The 22,066-nt window shown below is 51.3% G+C and overlaps 1 protein-coding gene across 1 annotated transcript; it reads right to left on the bottom strand.

Moving 5' to 3' along the window:
- Positions 1–757: 757 nt before the first annotated feature.
- On the bottom strand, positions 758–21,661 carry LOC144948749 (coagulation factor X-like). The gene is made up of 11 exons (XM_078878397.1): positions 21,598–21,661; positions 19,968–20,134; positions 17,616–17,640; positions 15,604–15,717; positions 12,548–12,706; positions 11,649–11,875; positions 10,743–10,860; positions 5,515–5,702; positions 4,780–4,872; positions 3,573–3,740; positions 758–892 (listed from the first exon to the last, which is right to left on the bottom strand). Exons 1-11 carry the CDS (start codon positions 21,659–21,661, stop codon positions 758–760), a joined length of 1,458 nt encoding a protein of 485 aa, XP_078734523.1.
- Between the last annotated feature and the right edge of the window lie 405 nt (positions 21,662–22,066).

Genomic DNA, 22,066 nt, shown 5'->3' with positions numbered 1-22,066 from the left:
GGGCCACGGACCCGCCGAGAGATGGGTACAGATCGCCAGCGAGATGAATCGTAGAGAAGATTAAATACGTGATACAGGATGCCACAGGAGCTAAATCGTCTAGATTGAAAACGTATTTCTTGAGATACACTTTTTGTTGATTAGTTTGTTGTCATTCCCCCTGCACCTCTGATTAGAGCAGTTGGCTACTTAAGGGTGCGAAAGAAGCTGAACACACGAGAGATGGGAGCTGAGCAAGATGAAAGAGATGAGAACGGTTATTGTAATGCGAGTGAGATAAACCGGGCGATGGATCATATGGCTGTTACGAACCTGGTGACCCGAGTTCAATTCCCGCTGACGGCCAACACCACCAGTCCTGGGCCTCTGCTAGGTCGACTCAGCCTCAAATGACTACCTGCTGTGATGTGCCACGACGTCGTAACACGGCGACGATCGTCCAACCTCTTTATTCCATCGTTCACATCCCGGCCCGGTTTGGACAGCTCCCCTCCCGTGCAGCACGGCCCCTGTGCCTGCCGGCTGTGTCCCTCGTGACAGATTTGGGGGAGCGCGATCTCGATATGGGTCATGGGGGGGGGGGGTGGTGGTGATGATGATGGGGGGGGTAGTGGTGATGGCAGTTGTGATGGGGGGTGACGGTGATGATGGTGGTGATGGCAGTTGTGATGGGGGGTGATGATGGGGGTGGTGATGGGGGGTGATGGTGATGATGGGGCTGTAGTGGCGATGGGGGTTAGTGGTGATGGGGGTGGTGTTAGTGCTGTGCGGGCTCTGGAAGCGTGTGACTCTCTGTCTCCGCCATCGTTTGCGCAATCCAGTCGAGGTAGTTGAGCACTTTGGTGTAAACTCCAAACTTCCCTTCACGCGCGCACCCTTTCCCCCAGCTCACCTGCACAGCAACGACAACGACAACCACCACAACCACATCAACGACAACCACATCAACGGCAACCACATCAACGACAACCACATCAACGACAACCACATCAACGACCGCAACAACACTCGGTGATCGTTATTTAGAAGCAGGAGAGAGACCTGGAGGCTGCTTTGCAAGGAAGAGCTGACGTACGAGCCATGTCTGTGTGTTTCTGTCTCGCCTCCTTGCCTCTCTCGTCTCCATGTATTCCTGTGTCCATGTCTCCCTGTATCTGTCCCTGCATTTGTCATTCACTCTTTCTGTCTCTGTCGCTGTCCGTCTCACTCCGTCTCTCGGTCTCTATCTACGCGAGTCGATGTAGTTGCTGCCACGTGCCTCCGGGAGCCCCGTATATGGAGAGGGCTTGTACCGTTACACAATGGGGACCCCCGGCCGACACTAATGCTGCTGCCAACTTTAGCGACGCGTGTTCTCGTTGTTTCCGACATCCTGAAACGCTCAGTAGCTTCACTGCGGCGCATGCAAAGTCTGGACAGCTGCTCCCCCCCCCCCCCCCTCGCGATGGACGGAGGCAGCAGCGGCAGCGCCATCGCACCAACCCGCTTGTCCCCAGAACGTCTGCTACAGGGACTCAGTGGGCAGAGTCTGCTCGGTCCCCCACCCACCCAGGTCCGTGTTCCCTCGCACACCCCCTCCGTCTGTGCCTTTTGCGTAATTGCTGCAGGCACGAAAGCTTTAAGTCAAGATGTAACCGCCTCTACGGGGAGGGTTTCCACACAACTATTAGATCTTTCAACAAACTTCGAGACAAGAAGGCTCATCTGATCGAGTGGCTCACTTTTCTGAAGAGATGCCACGACACCAAGGTAATACCGATCGCCTTCACACTCACATCTGCTGCTGTCACTTCTAATGCTAAACGGATGTTTTTCAGGGCCAGCCTAGCCCTGATCTCAGAGAGAATAAGACTGCTCCGATTTGAACATGTAGATAACATGACAGCCTCTTCAGCTGCCTCAATGTCAGCTAAATGCAAAGATAACCTAAGTTCCAAGTTCAACCTCTCCAAGAAGAAGCCGGATCCAGACACTAAAAAGTTAGATGGTGACAAGATTGTTATCAGAGCAACAACCCAATTTCCGATAGCCTAAAATCAGTTTTAACTAAAGGGCTGAATTTTGCAGTCACCCCTAAACACATCCCAGTTGATGATATCATTGCCCAGGTCGACGTAGCCCTTAAGGGTTTGGGACACATTGCTGCAGACGTGACAAGATCGTAAATCGCTGCAATCCTCAAAAACGCTAAGACACCTATTAGCAACATCAGCAAGGATGAGCGCCTTGAACTCTCAACTAAAAATAGAAATGACAGTCATCCTCTCAGCCGACAAGGGCAAAGCCACTGTCATCTTGGACAAACCCACATACAATAACAAAATTCAGGACCTACTTAATAATGGCAGCTATACCAAAAGCAATAGAGATCCTACCAACCGCCTGGTTATGAAAACCAACATCACTGATTCGACATCTTTAATCGAACCAACCAAGCCCCTTGCCTTAAAACCCTCGGCTGCTAGACCACCCAGACTTTGTCTTACCAAAAATCCATAAAGAAGGCACACCACTCCGCTCTACCGTCTCCACCATTGGCTCACCCACCTACAAACTTTCCCGATTTCTGTCTTGAGACCTTGCAGCCATTCACTCGTAAGACCACCTCAGCTGTACTTAACTCAGCTCACTTGATATCATCAATTAAGGACATCTCACTATCTCCAGGTGAGTTGCTTGTCAGTTTCGATGTGGTATCTTTGTTTACCAAAGTTCCTGTGCCTGACACCATTGCAATCATTGAAGATTTGGTCCAACAAGGATTTAACGCTGATGTACCAGTCCTGGTTAGACACTGCCTCACCAACACTTCACCTGGAATGGAACATTCTACAGACAATTTACATCATGAAGCCTCCTTTGCCGGTACCAAAATATAATAATGTTTTTTTTCTGGCAACAAAACTGCAACCTTTTAACAAGGAATCATGTTTACATTAACCACAATACCTGCGGTCAAACAAAAACACAGATAATGTATGCATTGTCCTTGAGCTGTCTCTGGTGTGGACCAATCAATTTAAAGTACCCTAGAGGTTTTTGAGACGTACATACAGATTAAGGTCTTTATTTGTATAGAAAATTCTGACTTAGATTAAGATGTAATAACATTGTAGGTTTTAAATATGTTAAAATCATAAGGAGGTTCATAAACCTCTTCTCGGCACTATGTTCTGTCATGCGTTGTGAGGACCTGTGCAAGTGACGCTGAATACAATCAAACGTTTGGTGAGGGGAGGGTGAGGTGGTGGGTGAGCGGAAGGTGAGAGGTGGGCGAGGTGGTGGGTGAGCGGAAGGTGAGCGGAGGGCGGGGTGGTGGGTGAGGTGGTGGGTGAGGTGGTGGGCGAGGTGGTGGGCGAGGTGGTGGGCGAGGTGGTGGGCGAGGTGGTGGGTGAGGTGGTGGGTGAGGTGGTGGGTGAGCGGAAGGTGAGCGGAGGGCGGGGTGGTGGGTGAGGTGGTGGGTGAGGTGGTGGGCGAGGTGGTGGGTGAGCGGTGGGCGAGATGGTGGGTGAGGTGGTGGGTGAGGTGGTGGGCGAGCGGAAGGTGAGCGGAGGGCGAGGTGTGCTTCTCACCACCCCGGTGAGGAACCAGGTGCTGCCGTATCGCGTGGCGTGGGGCCCTCCACTGTCTCCGCTGCACGAGTCCTGGCCGCCCGTCTCGTAGCCGGCACAGAACATGTTGGCCGTGATGACTTTGCTGCCCATAGCGGCGCGGCATTGCTCATCGTCGACGTATGGCACCTGGCCCGCAGCCCAAATCAGACAATCGTTTGCTCGCTCATTCGCTCGTACGCTCATTCACTCACTCGCTCATTATTTTACATTCATTTAGAGAGCGCCTTAGCTCAAGCCGCTTGACGTGGTTTTAAAAAGGCGGTAATGGAAATAGAGTGATTAGTATGGTAAGAGGCGTGTGAAGGTCGAGAAATGAGTGACCACAACAGAGAAGGGCACACGGGGGGGGGGGGGGGTCACGGAAGGGCTATAGGGGAGGGACAGGATGGAGTGGAGGGGCGAGGGGTGGGAGGAGGAAGGGAATGGCCAAAGGAAGAAGAGGTGAGGCTTTGACAGGAACAGAAGGAGGTTACGGAGGGGGTCTTCTTTATGTAAAGGGGCAGTGTTGAGGCTATGGGCAGCGTTGAGTCTATGGGCATTGATTTATCTTCTTGGTTCTTTCGGTAAAGTCACGTAGAAGGGAAATAATACAATAATAAAAATAAAACACTAAAATGTTCTTCACCTGAGGACGGCTGCTTGCGTTGTGGCCGAAACGTCGTGATAATTATTTTATTGTTTTATTTTTATTATTTTATTATTTCCCTTCTACATGACTTTACCGAAAGAACCAAGAAGATGAATCCCTGCAGTCACGAAAGCTTTAAATCGAAATCTATGGGCAGTGTTGAATCTATGGGAAGTGTGAATCTATGGGCAGCGTTCAGTCTGCAGGCAGTGTCGAGTCTATGGGAAGTTGTGAGTGGGCAGCGTTGAGTCTATGGGCAGTGTTGAGTCTATGGGCAGTGTTGAATCTATGGGTAGTGTTGAGTCTATGGGCAGTGTTGAATTTATGGGCAGCGTTGAGTCTATGGGTAGTGTTGAGTCTATGGGCAGTGTTGAATCTATGGGAAGTGTGAATCTATGGGCAGTATTGAGTCTATGGGCAGTGTAATTCTACGGGCAGAGTTGAGTCTGCAGGCAGTGTCGAGTCTATGGACAGCGCTGTTCAATGTACAGGGGAGGTTGATTCGAGTGGAGCAGTGCGCGTGTGCACGGCTCTCACCTCCAAGCGCTGCAGGATCCCCGCTGCCGGCCCGAACTCGTTCAGCTTGCCCCATCCGCTCACCGTCCCCGCCACCACGGAGCGCAGCACCCCCTGAGCGCGATCGCACGACAAGCGACAACGACGATGGACCACGACGACACGCGTCACGCTGGGAACTTGGTAGCGGGACGGGAGAAGCGACGGGAACACGGCGTGCGAGTGTTGCACCGGTTGCCGAACGAGTGCATTACCAGGTCGCACTCATTACACACAAAGTGCTTGCCACAAATGAAGCCCCAACGCCTCGCCGATCTCGACAAGGAGCATCAACCATCACGCAGTAGCAGCGGCTTTTGGGTAACCATCGAACGCCGCATCTCATGCCTTCAGATGCTCTTTGGCGGCCGTCTGGAACGCTCTTCCGATATTAGGAAGCCACTGGAGCTATGCAGTTTTACATCTAAATTGAAAACTCGATTTTTTTGGAACTGCTCTTAGTGTTTAGTTTGTTGTTCTTCCCCCGCATCTCCGATTAGCACGGTTGGCTACGTACGGTGCGAATGAAGTTCAACACATGTGGATAGGTGTTAGCAACTTCGGGGTTGGGACGAGAACATGGCAGGGAAGTGTCGTAGATCTGGTCAGGCACAAACAGTCGTACTGGGTGGGGACACGTGTGCAGGATGGGGGGGGGGGGGGGGGGCGAAACGTCAGGCGATTTCTAACAGCTACGGAGTTCTTGGCGTCGCTCACCCTGACGAACCGCTGGTTGGGCAGGCAGATGGGCAGCGCGTATCTCGTGAACTGGATCGGGCGGCTCAGCTGGATGAGCGAGATGTCATTGTCGTAGGAGAGCTTGATGTTGAAGCTGGGGTGGTCGACGATTCGGAGGATGCCGAGCTCCTGCTCCGAGCCTTCCACCTCGTCCACATTGTGCTCCCCTGGGAGACAATGCAAACAAAGACAAATAGCGAGCACCTATGAACGCTGTAACGGCGCACGGTTGCTCAGCACCAACCCCCGGCCGCATTTTGTCTCCCATGTGGCCATGTTTACACATTGCGCCAGGTACTCATTTGAGGCTGAGTCGACCTAGGCGAGGCCCAGGACCGGGTTCAGATAATCTTCATTGGTGTTGGCCGTGCGCGGGAATCGAACTCGGGTCGCCGGGTTCGTAGCACAGCGCCCTAAACCGCTTCGCCAACGCTCCCTATATGCACACACACACGACGATACGCACAAACACATATACACACACATATACACACACACATACACACACACATACACACACACATACACACACACATATACACACACATATACAACAACAACAACCGCCATTCGCCACTAAGTGGCGGTGACGTCACCACGACGCTTGTGCCAGGCCAAGTGCACCTTGAGGCCACGTGAAGTGTCGAACGCCCGCTGGCAGGAGGTCACGGGGCAGACCCAGCAGGTGCCACGGGTCGACTGACCGAGATGACCGAGATGACTGGCTGATGCACCACCTGTGCCCCCTACTGTGCCAACTTGCTGTGCTTTAGCCACCCGGCGCTCCGCTCGTTGTTGTGAGCGTCGCTCCTCCGCCCTCCGTTGTTGTTGGAGGGCAACTGCCTCCAACTGCCCAGTAGCGTCCTTCACGAGCCTCCTCCACTGAGGCCGATCTTGACACCGCTGGTACCAGTCATCGGCAAGTCCACTCAGCTCCACGTCCTCCTGTACCACATCACTCCATCTCTTCTCTAGCCGGCCGAACAAAAGCTGTTTAGGCATGCGGTGGCTGGGCATGCGGGCTACATGACCCAGCCAACGCAGCCTTGCCTGCCGGAGGAGCTCACCGATGGGACTTTGCCCAGATCTTTCAAGGATTTGTGAGCTCCTCACACAATCCAGCCTGGTTAAACACAGGATGGATCGTAGGCAGGCCAGCCTAAATATTCCAAGCGACGAAGATGCTCCATTAGGGGGGTGCACGTTTCGCAAGCGTAGAGAAGGGAGGGAATGACCGTGGCCGAGAAGACCTGAAGCTTCGTGCGGAGCGACAGACCAGGTAGCTTCCACACAGCGTTACGCAACCGATGAAAATATATTGCCGCTCGACTGATTCGGAGTGAGACCTCTGCTGTTAAACTGGAGCCGGTCATAAGCACACTGCCCAGGTATGGGAAACTCTCCACTCTCTCCACTACTGCCCCATCACCGATTGGGAGTTGTGGGGGTGGAGTGTCCGATGGCACAAAATACCCAGGCAGGTGCTTAGTTTTGGTGGGGCTGATGGTAAGGCCCCACCTCTTAGTGGCACGCTCCAGTCTCAGCAGCAGCGTCTCCAACTCCTCTTCTGAATGAGCAGCTATTACCAAATCATCGGCATACATAACGTGGTTGACCAATAGGGAGCCATCCCTTGATCGCACCCGGGCGTCGATCAGCCTCCCATTATATCTGTACCAAATGGAAATTCCCCCGGTACAGCTATTGAAGGCTTCACGAACTACGTGGTCAAAATAGATGTTAAATCATGTGGGAGCCAGCGGACATCCCTGTCGCACCCCAAGGTGTACAGGGAAAGGCTCTGACTCCCGGCCACGTAGATTTACCCGGGCCCGCTCACCATCATGAAAGTCCTTAATGATCGTGAGCAGAGGGTCAGGGACTCCGAAAGCACGAAGAACAGCCCAGAGCCCAGGCCTACTGATGGTATCATAGGCCTTGACCAGGTCAATAAAGCAGAGATGTAGGTCTTGTTGGAATTCCCTATACCTCTGCTGTAGCAGACGGACAGAAAATATGGCATCTGTGCAGCACCGCCCTTTCCTGAAACCGCATTGGGGCTCCGTAAGCCTCTCCTCAGCGTGCCTAGCAAGGCGATGTTGAATAATCCTTGCCAGGACCTTTCCCGGCACACTGAGGAGTGAGATACACACACACATATACACACACACATATACACACACACATATACACAACAACAACAACCGCCATTCGCCACTAAGTGGCGGTGACGTCACCACGACGCTTGTGCCAGGCCATGTGCACCTTGAGGCCACGTGAAGTGTCGAACGCCCGCTGGCAGGAGGTCACGGGGCAGACCCAGGTGCCACGGGTCGACTGACCGAGATGACCGAGATGACTGGCTGATGCACCACCTGTGCCCCCTACTGTGCCAACTTGCTGTGCTTTAGCCACCCGGCGCTCCGCTCGTTGTTGTGAGCGTCGCTCCTCCGCCCTCCGTTGTTGTTGGAGGGCGACTGCCTCCAACTGCCCAGTAGCGTCCTTCACGAGCCTCCTCCACTGAGGCCGATCTTGACACCGCTGGTACCAGTCATCGGCAAGTCCACTCAGCTCCACGTCCTCCTGTACCACATCACTCCATCTCTTCTCTAGCCCGTGCCGCGCCCGTTTAGCCCCCTCGATCCGGCCGAACAAAAGCTGTTTAGGCATGCGGTGGCTGGGCATGCGGGCTACATGACCCAGCCAACGCAGCCTTGCCTGCCGGAGGAGCTCACTGATGGGACTTTGCCCAGATCTTTCAAGGACTTGTGAGCTCCTCACACAATCCAGCCTGGTCAAACCCAGGATGGATCGTAGGCAGGCCAGCCTAAATGTTTCCAACCGGCGAAGATGCTCCACTAGGGGGGTCCACGTTTCGCAAGCGTAGAGAAGGGAGGGAATGACCGTGGCCGAGAAGACCTGAAGCTTCGTGCGGAGCGACAGACCAGGTAGCTTCCACACAGCGTTACGCAACCGATGAAAAGATATTGCCGCTCGACTGATTCGGAGTGAGACCTCTGCTGATAAACTGGAGCTGGTCATGAGCACACTGCCCAGGTATGGGAAACTCTCTACTCTCTCCACAACTGCCCCATCACCGATTGGGAGTTGTGGGGGCGGAGTGCCCGATGGTACAAAATACCCAGGCAGGTGCTTAGTTTTGGTGGGGCTGATGGTAAGGCCCCACCTCTTAGTGGCACACTCCAGCCTCAGCAGCAGCGTCTCCAACTCCTCTTCTGAATGAGCAGCTATTACCAAATCATCGGCATACATAACGTGGTTGACCAATAGGGAGCCATCCCTTGATCGCACCCGGGCGTCGATCAGCCTCCCATTATATCTGTACCAAATGGTAATTCCCCCGGTACAGCTATTGAAGGCTTCACGAACTACGCAGTCGAAATAGATGTTAAATAATGTGGGAGCCAGAGGACATCCCTGTCGCACCCCAAGGTGTACAGGGAAAGGCTCCGACTCCCGGCCACGTAGTTTTACCCGGGCCCGCTCACCATCATGAAGGTCCTTAATGATCGTGAGCAGAGGGTCAGGGACTCCGAAAGCACGAAGAACAACCCAGAGCCCAGTCCTACTGATGGTATCATAGGCCTTGACCAGGTCAATAAAGCAGAGATGTAGGTCTTTTTGGAATTCCCTACACCTCTGCTGTAGCAGACGGACAGAAAATATGGCATCTGTGCAGGACCGCCCTTTCCTGAAACCACATTGGGGCTCCGCAAGCCTCTCCTCAGCATGCCTAGCAAGGCGATGTTGAATAATCCTTGCCAGGACCTTACCCGGCACACTGAGGAGTGAGATGCCCCTGTAGTTGTTACAGTCTGTGCGGTCCCCCTTCTTAAAGAGGGGGACCACCAGGGCATCCTTCCAGTCCTGCGGAACCCGTCCAGTGGTCCAGACTGTTGTTATGATGTCATATAGGGCAGTCTGTGCACAAACGCCACCCTCCCTCAGCATTTCGCCTGGGAGATCATCTCTGCCCGGTGCCTTCCCTGGTCTCAGACTCCGGATCGCCCTCAGTACTTCCTCAACAGCCGGTACCTCAGCCAGCCACTCACAGGGGGTGACCTCTTCCAATATTTGAGGCACCGCAGCCTCAGCAGGGTTATCCCCACTTTGTGCCATGATGTTTTCCTGGCTGAGAGATTTTCCCTCCCCCAGGACCTCACAGAAATGCTCAGCAAATCTGCAAACCTGTTCCTGGGGGTCGGAGATTGGATCACCGTTTTTTCCTCTAATGATGGTAATAGGTGTGGCGCTGCAGGTTACTTTTTTGATGGAGTTAAATAGTGATTTGTGATCGCGGGCCACTGAGGCAGACTCCATCTCCTCAGCAACCCGCGACCACCACCCATCCTTACAGCGCCTTACGGCTCTCCGAACCTCCGAGCGAAGGCTGCGGTAAACCTCCTCATTCTCTGACGTGGGATGCTGTAGGCGATGAGAGTGGGCCTGTCGCTTTTTCTCAATTAACCTGAACACCTCCTCCGTCAGCCAGGGTTCCCGGGGAGGTCTGGACCGCGTACCCAAAGCAGCCATTGCAGCTGCATGAGTCACAGTCTTAAACCTCGCCCATTTACCCTCGACATCAGGTGGAGTGGGGGACGATGCCAACCCCAGCTGCAAGCGATGATGAAATTCTCGCTTGCAACTTTCATCAGCTAACTTAGACCAGGCCACTTTTGGTTGGAATGGGATCCTGGGTGTACACCCACCACCGGAGTGGAAGAATGGCAGGCGCATCTTACAGATGACTAGTCGATGGTCAGAGGGCAGATCAGCTCCACGGTAGGTCCTGGTGTCAAGGACATGGGCTCGCATCCGCTGGTCCGTCACTACGTAGTCCAGCAGATGTTCTTGCTTGGACCCGGCATGCATCCATGATGTTGTGTGGATGCGCCGATGCCGGAAGAGCGTGTTGGTAAACATATACACACACATATACACACACATATACACACACATATACACACACACACACATACACACACACACACGCAGTCTACGTACAAAGAGACCAACGATGCACCATGCAGCCTTTATCAGGCCGGTGACGCTCTTAGCGAGACACACATGAAAGTGTGGACTGCGCATTTGGGGGCTAACGGGGTAGGCCAGAAACAACCACACCCAGTCATCGTTGTCTGCCCTGTGCTGCCACCAAGACTGATGACGACGGGTGTTCAACTTGCCAGCTAATATTCGAAGGTTCTTGGTCTCGTATATGGTGCAGTGCGCGGCTGTCAGGATCCACTGGGGGCTGAGAAGGGTTCCTCCACACACGGGTGCTCCCTTGCGGCTAATCAGCACCTGCAAAGAGAGGAATTGTTCATGGTCTCGCATCATCGGCGGCATCATCATCAGCAGCAGCATGTGGTGGTTGTAAAAACGTGAAAACTCCCACCTCTTCCAATACATCAGAGTGGATGAATTGGGCCGGAGTAACCTCTCCTGCAGTGGTTCTGAACCTGGGGGTGCACAGACCTCCTGGGGGTGCGAGTCACCCTTTCTGGGGGTGTGGGACATGACCAGATTTTCTCACGCCGTAAATCATCGAAAATAATAAATTAAGCACGGGCCCGTAAGTAGAAACCTGTGTTTTTATTTAAAAAAAAAATACTATTGAGAACCATAGGGGTGCAAGGTTGCAGTAACGGTGAAGAACCACTCCTTTAGAGTCTCGAACGAGCCGTCTGGAGCTCCCCCTCGTGTAGGCCCCTTCCTCCAGCAGTGGCGCGAGAAGCAGTTGCGGGGCTGCGCCTTTACGTCTGGCCTGCACGGTGTCACCAGGTGTAAGGCCCACTCAGATACTCTGTAGCGCGTTTTCATAAGCGACCTGACCATCACAAATGAGAGCTCAACGAAGTGACTTATCGCGTGGAAATCTCTCGCAGCCACCAAATAATCGAATCGCGTGATGTTCATTCTCAATGCGGAGGGGAAAAACCGGAGGACCCACAGAACAATCCACGTGACCACTGGGAGAGAGACGCGCACATTCCATATATACAGCAGGCGTCAGGGTTGGGATCAAATCTACGACCTCCTGCGTACCAGGCGAGGAAGTTAACATCTCCTAGTCACCATGACGACCTCACCTGCCAGGGACACTGCCCGCGCGGACACTCCTTGCCTCCCACGACGCGCCCTCTGTGGTTCGATTGTCCGAACGAGGCTTGAGGCTCAGAGTCGTCGCCGATAATGCTGCTGCTGTTGACGTTGGCAGCGTGAGAGCTGGGCGTCGGGACGTCAGTAGCAGCCTCGGAGGAGTTTCCCATGAGAATCTCGGACTTGGGCGAGACGGTACGGCCACACGGGAACGCTTCTGCGGTGGCACAAACGCGATCGATTCGTTCGTCCGTCACCACCACCACCACAACCAGTAGCATAATCGTCGACGCGACCGGCACACGAGCGTGATTTCATCGGCTGCGTCTCCACGGTGGTCGGTGCTGCACAAAGGCCACCGCCGCAGGACTCGCGGTCATCGTGGCAACTTGGAGACGACGTCGCCGCTGAGTCGGAGCCGACGAACCCGACGTGAGTAAAAGGCGCAGCAAGGGAGCCTCGTGGAATGTTCGGCCGGTTCCTGGAAGAGCTGCCAGCCGGGCCCCCCCCCTCCCCTCCCGAGCGCCTCGACTTGGTACAGCGAAATCTCCGGTGTACGACTAACCTCCTTTCGTACGTCGTTTCGCTAATGCGTCACTTTATTATGAATACCGCCACCCAACCCCACGTCTCGCGTCGCTGACAGCATCGCGGTCCGTCCTCTCGTTATCCGTTGCCTCTCGGCCTTCACCACTACCCACCGCTACCCTTCAAACCGCTTAGATTTTAAGTTGTTTCGATATCCGTCGCCGCACCTCTCAGGAACGCATCCCCGACATAAACCGGGGCTTTACCGTACCGCATGGGAGGCGCAGTGTGAATGTTCAGCGTTGATGACGACGATGTTGACGATGTTGACGATGATGATGATGATGGATGATTCCATTACCCGTGGCCATGCAGGATCGCCTGTTCCTGGCGAGATGATATCCGGGCGCACAGCTGCACACCGCCCCTCTGCGCCCTCCCCCAGCCGCCGCCTCCTCCTCTTCGCAGTAGTGGTCACACCGGCCGTTGTTCACCTTGCACGACTGACCGGTGCTCACCTCTGGGGCAGAGGGAGGAGCGACAGCGGGGCAAGAGGCGCACGCGACATCAAGGCAGCGTTGTAGCCGCCCGACCATTCCATCGACACCTCCTCGCCGGTCTCGTCGTGGAGTTATTTCTGTCGTCCTCGCAGCAGCCGCGGCTTTTGGTTGGCCGTCGAACAAAGAAGGGTGAACGCGTCGGGCACTTTCAGATGCGCGTCTGCGGCCGTCTGGAACGCTCTTCCTTCTGCTATTAGGAAGCCACTGGAGCTATGCACTTTTAAATTTAGAAAACTGTAGAACTGATTTTTGTGTTTATTGTGTTTTCCTTCCCCTGCGCCTATGATTAGCATGGTTGGCTACGTACGGTGCGAAATAAGTTCAACATACATCAACCGTTGTACTGTACAGTACAATGATCCCGAAATGTCAGGGTGTTTTATTATTTTCTCATAGGACGCGACGGTAATAAATAAAAAACATATCCAACGTATTTTTCTCTGGTAAATGTCAATCTCAATTGTAATTCTCGTCTATGGCAATGTGCTCAGTTGCTTAATGCCATTGGCGAGGTCTGCTGCTGCTGGCCACCACGAGAGGGCTTCAGCAGAGAGAGAGTTCGTGTCGTGTCGCTGTTCCTCTTTCTCCGTTGAAGCATCGCACACCACAGTGGGTATCCTGTGTGGTACATTGTTGGGCTTTCATGGCCATAATCGCATGACCGTGGCTTGTGTCTTTGATTTTACATTCATGAAGGAGATGTTACGATGTGGTTGATGGTTCCACCACCGGTGTCTTCATGGGAAATCAAAGCCACGAGGTTGCGACGCTTGAGTCTACGAATGAGGTGTTCGTTCTGGACGCCCTGGTTGTTCCACTCTGTTCGCCAGGGTTCTCCCGGTTCTGGGTGGAATTCTGGGATGCTGACACCACCAGCAGCAGCACCAGCAGCAGCACCAGCAGCACCAGCAGCAGCAGCACCAGCAGCAGCACCAGCACCAGCATCAGCAGCAGCACCAGCAGCAGCAGCAGCACAAGCAGCAGGACCAGCAGCACCAGCAGCAGCACCACCAGCAGCAGCACCACCAGCAGCAGCAGCACCAGCAGCAGCACCAGCACCAGCATCAGCACCAGCAGCAGCACCAGCAGCAGCACCAGCAGCAGCAGCACAAGCAGCAGCAGCACCAGCAGCAGCACCACCAGCAGCACTAGCAGCACCAGCAGCAGCACCACCAGCAGCACCAGCAGCACCACCAGCACCAGCAGCAGCACCAGCAGCAGCACCAGCAGCAGCACCAGCAGCGCGATACCAGAAGTGGGATCGGGACTTGAATCGGCGACAAGGTGACATTGTTGACGTATTGGTCGTATGTTACGTTGAACTTCTTTTGCACCATACTTAGCCATCCGCGCTAATTGGAGGTGCGGGGGAAGGACAAACTAAACACCAAATGCAGTTTTAAAGAAATGTGTTTGTCAATCTTGATGATTTAAAAGTGCATAGCTCCCAGTGTCGTCCTAATATTGGAAGGAAGAGTGTTCCAGACGGCCGCAGAAGCGCATCTGAAAGGGTGCAATCCGGTGACCGTCCGGTCGATGGGTAAGTGGCATACATCGATGAAATGCCAATTTTTGGGGTTTCAGCGGTGGTGGGGGGGGGGTTCTGGTGATAGCTCCCCCGTCCCCTTCACCCTCTCTGGCAATAACATAATAAGTAATATTTTTTTAAACTTTTTTTTAAAAACACGCTTTAATGAAATGTACCATGCTAGTAATGGAAGAACTCCACGACTCCAGGAAGTGGCCCCGAAGCTTGCCATAACGTCAGGGACCGTGATGATTTACAGCCGTCAGTTGACCGTGGACAATTAGAGCCAAGCCGAAACACAACATATAAAAAAGATTGTTTAAAAATATTTTTTTTTTATGATAGAATATAGTATTGTCATCAGTATGACATAAGTATACCAAGTTTGCAGCCGATACCACATTGGGAAGTGGGTTAAAATTGAGTTACAAGATTTGAGGATACGACAACAGACAGAGTTGAGGATACAACAGACAGAGTGAGTTAAATAAAAGCGTGTAATAATAAAAACAGGAGTTGTGTTAAGATGTTCAAGCACCAAATAGATACATTTTGCAAGGCATCGATTCTGCATTAATCACACATAACACTGGTGACACAAGGAAATCAATCGGTTTCAAATATGCATAGATTACCAGGCCGTAGCCATGGAATAAACATTGGGGGGGGACCAAATCTTCCAGGGGGTCTGGGAGTCCCTCCCCAGAAAAAAAAATCTAAATTTGAAAACGAATTTCCTGCCTCAACTATTTTTAAAATGCACTAACACATGGGATGGACGTTTTATTCATTTTTTTAAAGAATGTCTAATAGTGTATTTTTTACATTGCTTTTTTTACATTTTCTTGTTTCATTCTATGTAATGGCAGAGATATAAAGTACAACCATAACCACAATCATAAAAACAGAAATCTATGCATTGTTTTATGAAGACAAGTCCAGATATTGTGGCCAATGTTTAGAAAATTGTTTTTATTTACATAGCATCGCAATTATTATTTTTACAAATATTTTATAGCAATATATTGGCGGGGACATTTTGAGCATATTTGATTATTGGGGGGATGTGTCCTTGATATATTTGCCACAAGTGTGTGTGGTTAATGCAGACTCGATTCCTTGCAAAATGTATATATTTGGTGCTTGAACATCTTAATACAATTCCTGTTTTATTGCCAAAAAAATGGGTAAAACCAATTCTTTATTTCTCATCATTTTGAATACGGGCAAGAAAAGGGTCCCGTCGATAGCAATGAGAGGAGGGCGAGAGCGAACGAGCGAGCAAGCGTGCACGCTTAGGTACCGTCTGCGTCTTCGCAGCGTCCTCACCTTGAGAGCACACGCGGCCCTCCCAGCCCCGCGGGCACACGCACATGTAGACGGTGTGCGTGTGCTGGCACGTGCCTCCGTTCTGACACGGGTTCGACAAACACGGGTTGGGCCCTTTTGGCAGTGGGGGACACGAATACAGCAGCAGCAGCAGCACACACGCAGCACACACGTCACGTGCACAGCACACACAGCAGCACACGCAGCACACGCACAGCACACACACGCAGCACACACATCACATGCACAGCACACACCGCAGCACACGCACAGCAAAGGCAGCACATACACACGCAGCACACACATCACGTGCACAGCACACACACGCAGCACACACATCACATGCACAGCACACACAGCACACACACGCAGCACATACATCACATGCACAACACACACGCAGCACACGCACAGCAAAGGCAGCACACACGCACACGCGTCACACGTCAACGTGGTGGTCACCACCACTCGAGCACGCTGCTACGTCTCGAGGCGCGCCCAGCCCCAGGGCACCCCCAGCGGCAGCTGTCCCCAGCGCGGCGCAGGGCACACGAGCGAGTGAGCGTTCCACTGCAAGTAAGGGGGTCGCGATAATTCTGTGTGGTTTCGCAAATGAAGTATTTTGCGAGTACTAAATTATTTTTATCTATACGGTTCAGAAATCGCTCTCACTGGTGTTGGCCGTGAGCGGGAATCGAACACGAGTCGCCGGGTTCGTAGCGCTAACCGCTACACGACCGCTCCCCACTGCGCTCCCGCGAGCGCACACACATAGAGACGGACATACATTTACATGGACATCGGCAGGCAGACGCACTGCTTGGAAGGTGAATTTAAAGAGTAATCCGTTGTCTGTTACCGATTAGTCGAGTAGCTGCAGCAATGTATCATAACGATATTCTTGGGTCTTTCGGTAAAGTCACGTAGATAGGTTCAAAGAACAAAAAATTACAAAAAAAACAACGACGTTTCGATCGCAACACAAGCAATCATCAAGAAAAAAAAACGAAACGTCGTAGTTTTTTGTTCTTTTTGGTTATTTTCTTTGAACCTATCTACGTGACTTTACCGAAAGACCCAAAAATATGAATTCCTGCAGTCACGAAAGCTTTAAGTTGTGATTCATCATAACGATGTTTGGTATTTTCACAGCGATGCAATCTGACTACTCGAGTGATGCTTTTGCAATGCAGGCGCTCAGAGGGCGTCACTTTCTTAAAATCGTGACTTCAAGTGAACCTTATGGCGGGACCCCAGGGTCCCATAAGCCCCCGGCTCTCGCATCAACTGCGTTGCGACGTCATTGTATGTCTGTTGAAGGAGAACGATACGGCAAATTATTCCTCTCGACGAGCTCTACACGATGCGCTAATCAAAGTTTCAACGTTTTGTTTACGACTACGGCAATTTTGGCAACGACGGGTGCTTGGTGAAGAACGAGAGGATTGATTTCTGGTGGGTCGCGGCGTTTATGTGCGCGGTGGGACGGAGTCGCCAAAATAAATGTATTCATTACGATTTTGACTTCCGTTTATTCGGGACCCCACGGTCCCGCCATCAGGTTCATTTATGTTGTCTGTGAGCCCCGCGCTAAACGCTTTCAAGCTATCAATTCCGGTTCGGTGATTCTGCACTTGCTCTATTACTACAGTACTATACTGCCCTTCAACTTTTACGAACGACTGGGTGTTTTAGGTTAGCGATTTGTCGTATTATCTGGCTGTGTAGCGAATGAAAAATTACAATTACTTTACTATGCAAGTTAAACATTTCTGTTTTAATATTTACGTGTTTCTTTTAATTTAGGGCCCCTTCATAACACAATATACAAAGGCCCCACACTAGCTTAATCCGGCACTGACTGTACCTCAAATGTGCGTTGAAATAAGCAGAGAGGTAGACGCTTGGAGTTACAACGAGAAACAACAAACACGGAACATGCAGGGCATGAGATAACATGGGCAGGATAATAGACGTAATTTTTACTTGTGAATAAAAGTACGCGGACTTACTTATGTATAGAGTCCAAAATGCATTCTGTGAACACAAGAGCAAGGACAGCCATGAATGCATTGAGCGCGGTTAATGTTCAACTTGGCTTGACATTCCAGCAGCATTGCAATAGACATTTCATCTGACATGGGAGCGTTTAAAAAGATTGCACGGACTCAACATGCACTATTCTATTCTTGGGTATGGCAATTTATTTTTTCAGGAGCCAAATGCCAATTTCGAGGCCAATGTTACCGTGAAAGACACGATAAACTGGAATGACACTACGGACTTGGGTTTTTGACCGGGTTAACCCATCGGACAAATTATTTGGTGATACTGTGCGAATATTGGGAGTTGGGTGAAATTCCACCCTCCTCACACCATAATTTCCTAACTCGGCGAAGAACAGATGTTTGACCGCTGTCGTCAACTCGACCAAGAGCACCACAGGAACTCCATAGCCTGGGACGTGACGAGAATTCCACGGGATCACATCAACTAGACTAAGCCTGTGAATAAAATAAAACAAAAAATGCTGCCTAAATTAAAAGCTGCTTCACGCCAACATTTAATAACGACGAGTTTTACTTTGAAAACATAAGAATAGGTGTTACCCCTTCTGGCAATAAAACAGGTGTGTGAAGATGTTCAAACTCCAAATATAAACCTTTTGTAAAAATCAAGATCGCATTAACCGCACGTACTTGTGGTGAACATGCAAACAAAGCATGTTCTGATGAAATATGCCATTGTCTTTGAAGCTGATTGGCCTACACCAGAGACAGCCTTCTTTCGGGCCTCGTCTCACCAGTGTCAGATCAGAGAACGCCAAAAGGCGAAAACAGCACAAAGACATCTTCTTGGTTCTTTCGGTAAAGTCACGTAGAAGGGAAATAATAAAAAATAAAACATGGCAAAATTCTCACGACGTTTCGGCCACAATGCAAGCAGCCGTCCTCAGGTGAAGAAACAGAGCTGTCGGAAAGACAGCGTCCTAATGTCAAGGCGCTCTCCTCCTCCCACCCAGCTTAAAATACGCTTAGCAGTGTTCATTAGGATGCTGTCTTTCCGACAGCTCTGTTTCTTCACCTGAGGACGGCTGCTTGCGTTGTGGCCGACACGTCGTGATAATTGTATTTGATTAATGTTTAATTATTATTTTATTATTTCCCTTCTACGTGACTTTACCGAAAGAACCAGGAATATCAATCCCTGGAATCACGAAAGCTTTAAATCGAAAGCACAAAGACAATGCCGCCATCAGAGCATTTATAGCTCGGGGTGATCGGCTACAAATTTGGACCTTTTTTTGCCAGAATCAAAGTATGAAAAAAGAAGAATAGGTTTGACCCTTTCTGGCAATTAAACTGCGACAAGTCGACTCGACGAAGAGAAGAACGGTGAAGGGCAATACCCAGGCCGAGACTACAACGCCCACAGGGCAGAGGTCGCAATCTGGTACCCGATACCCGTACCCTACCCGATACCCGGCTACCCGTAACCGGCCGGGTACGGGTACCCGTTTGCGACCCTGGTGCGGCTGGGTATGGGTACGGGTAGACCGTGAGTCACTGGTGAGTCACCGTTTGTCACTCATTTCCCAACGTCTTGTCTCTTCTCACAATTCAAGTTCCTAGGATCAACCCACCCGCGCCTGCAACATGGCTTCATCCCAGAGGTCGCAATCGGGTACTGGTACCCTACCCGATACCCGGCCGGGTACGGGTAGCTGGGTATCGGGTAGGGTATGGGTACCCGATTGCGACCCTGGTGCGGCCGGTTACAGGTACGGGTAAGGAATCAAAACCCGTTTGCGACCTCTGCCACATGGTTCGTCGCTGCCGAGGCTAAGACCGCAGCCAGCGGGTGGTGGCTACGCTGCACGTGGCCTGTACATCCAGCACTGTGGAAGAAGCAGCAGCGAGGAGGGGTTTGCTGGATCGCCGCACAAATGTCGCGAAACTTCCTTTCCGTGGGCGTCGACGAAGAGCCGTAATCCTGGCTCGCCAGGAGAGGGCGACACAGCAGAAATGTGGACTTCACCTTATTCGCTTGAATGGGATCGAGTGGGGTTTCTCTGGATGCTCCGGTGTAAACGCTTCATCAATTGGCCCGTAACACCTTAACATCTAGGGGACCACAGAGCCTGGGCAAATCGTTGGCGGCTCACCACGTGGCTGCCTTCCTGCTCGTCTGTGGTTCCTCGTGCTTCTTGAATCGTCCTCTCGCTCGACTCGAGTGAGCAAATACTGTGCAGCGGTGCGTTACCAGTTGACATTCTACTGTCACCACCATCATCATCATCGTGACAAAATTATTGACTAATTTATTAATTATGTTTAAACAACGCTAACTTAACGAGCGCTGACCGTGCGTTGATCATCTTCGAAGATCTCCCTGGCCTCCTCGAAGTTGCACGTCTCCTCGCGGCACTCTCTCTCCAGTGAGCCCTGCTTCGTCTCCTCCATGCTGAAGGGCGAATTGGCCCTGCGCGACCGCGCGAGCAGGGACGCCGCCTCCAGCCGCGACACGAACACTGGGTGGGGGGGGGGACATTGACGACCCCAACAGTGCCGGATTAAGCTCGTGCGGGGCCTGTATCATTTTATAAAGGGGCCCTAAATAAACAAAAAACGTACATTTAAAAACACATTAATTTTTTGCTTGCATAGTAAAGTTATCGCATTTTTTCATTTGCTATGCAGCCGGATAGTACGACAAATCGCTAACCTAAAACACCCAGTCGTTCATAAAAGTTGAAGGCAGTATAGTACTATAGTAATACAGCACGTGCAGAATCACTGAACCGGAATTAATAGATTGAAAGCGTTTAGCGAGGGGCCCTTGAACGTGCGGGGCCCGTAGCTACATATGTAGCTAACTTGTGCTACTCGGATAATCCGGCATTGGGCCCCACGCCACCACGTAGGGCATTCGAAGCCAGTAATGCACTGGGATCCATATTAGATTATCTGGTTTAGGCCCACATAATTATCCGGCCGAATCCATGTCGCGAAACCCTTCAAATTTAACGGGCAGCTTGCGCAAGGGTTTTGACAAAGTTTCGATGTCGTTTCAGCTCGCTCGTCACGAGTCGAACTATTCTCATGACCGCATTTAGTGATTGGATTGGATCGCTTTGCTTGAAACCGCTTCAAGCACCGTCAGGTATCTTCAGGTGAGAACCCGGGAAGTCCTAGGTTATGATCTGAAGAGGCTTGGCTCAGACCCGACGATGTAGCCTAACCCGAACATGAATCACGAATCACAGTGGCTGCTCTGTTACATTGTCAGACCACCATCGGCCTCGTGGTGCCAAAACACGATGAAGCTTCCATCTTCAAAGCTCTCACTTTGAGGACCTGGTTCAACAACGTCGCAGCGATGGCGCAGTCTCTCTGACCTGGCCATTATGAATCCCCTGGTAAATAAAGAGATACATTAAGCCCCAGGGTTTAAACCCAGGCTCTGAACGATGTTGCACAAGTATCTCTGACCCGGCCCTTATAAGCCCCTGTGAGACGCACGCACATCAGAATCAAAATATTTAGACTGGAAGATTCCGATAAGCTATGAAGCTCTTGTTGATAGATGTCCTGTACGGGCGGGTTAGTAAGTTACAACAGCAAAAAATAAAAACACGCGATATGAGTGCAAAATTGAGATGGTAAGCAAGTAACTAAATGTAAATATTAAAATAACTAAATTATATAAGTCCGATTTATCCCGCTTGGGCAAGGCAGCAAAACAACAAAAACAGCTCCAGACCGCACCAAGACAACACAGCAGTAGTCTCTCAATAACATGCCAGATTAACAGTGAACTATCGATACACAGGTGATGATCAAAGTTCTATATCACATTTGCAAATGCGACTGCCGTATCCAGCACTCAGGACAGAACTCAAGCCCAGGAGCTCAGCCTTTGTCTCGGCCACGTTGAACCACCAAAAGCCATTTAAAGTGTATCGGCAAATCAAACGATTGATTGGACACTCACCTCTGGCACGAACACATTGAAGAATGAGAAACAGACACAGCGATAAGATGGCTTTAATGTTCATTTTGAGATGTCTCGTCGCTGGTGGCTCTCAACAAGTAAAAAAAAATAGTTTTGTGCAGAAATAATGTTTTTTCGGCGTTAATAATTTCCCAACTCGCGCTCAGCATTCGTTCCTGCCTCCCCCTGTGGCCCAACCCATGCTCCCGAAACCATCCCACTTACAATCTACAATTTGAACAGCAACAAAAAACCCCCATGGATGTTTAAGGGAGCAGAGTACACGACCGTTTGACCTGTACAACAAACAATGCCACATGTGCAGAATTGTGTGACGTTGCTGTTCCTTCGTCGTCGGTTTGAGATTCGCCTCCGTACCGCCCAGAGACCAGCGCTTGATGACACAGGCTCACATTTGGCTGATGATCTACACGGCCAGGTCATCCTACAGGGTGGTGACCCTTGCCAT

Source organism: Lampetra fluviatilis, chromosome 51 (genome assembly GCF_964198595.1).
Source record: "Lampetra fluviatilis chromosome 51, kcLamFluv1.1, whole genome shotgun sequence".
NCBI lineage: Eukaryota > Metazoa > Chordata > Hyperoartia > Petromyzontiformes > Petromyzontidae > Lampetra > Lampetra fluviatilis.
Note: the sequence above shows the minus strand (reverse complement) of the source record. Positions and strands in the feature narration are given on the sequence as shown.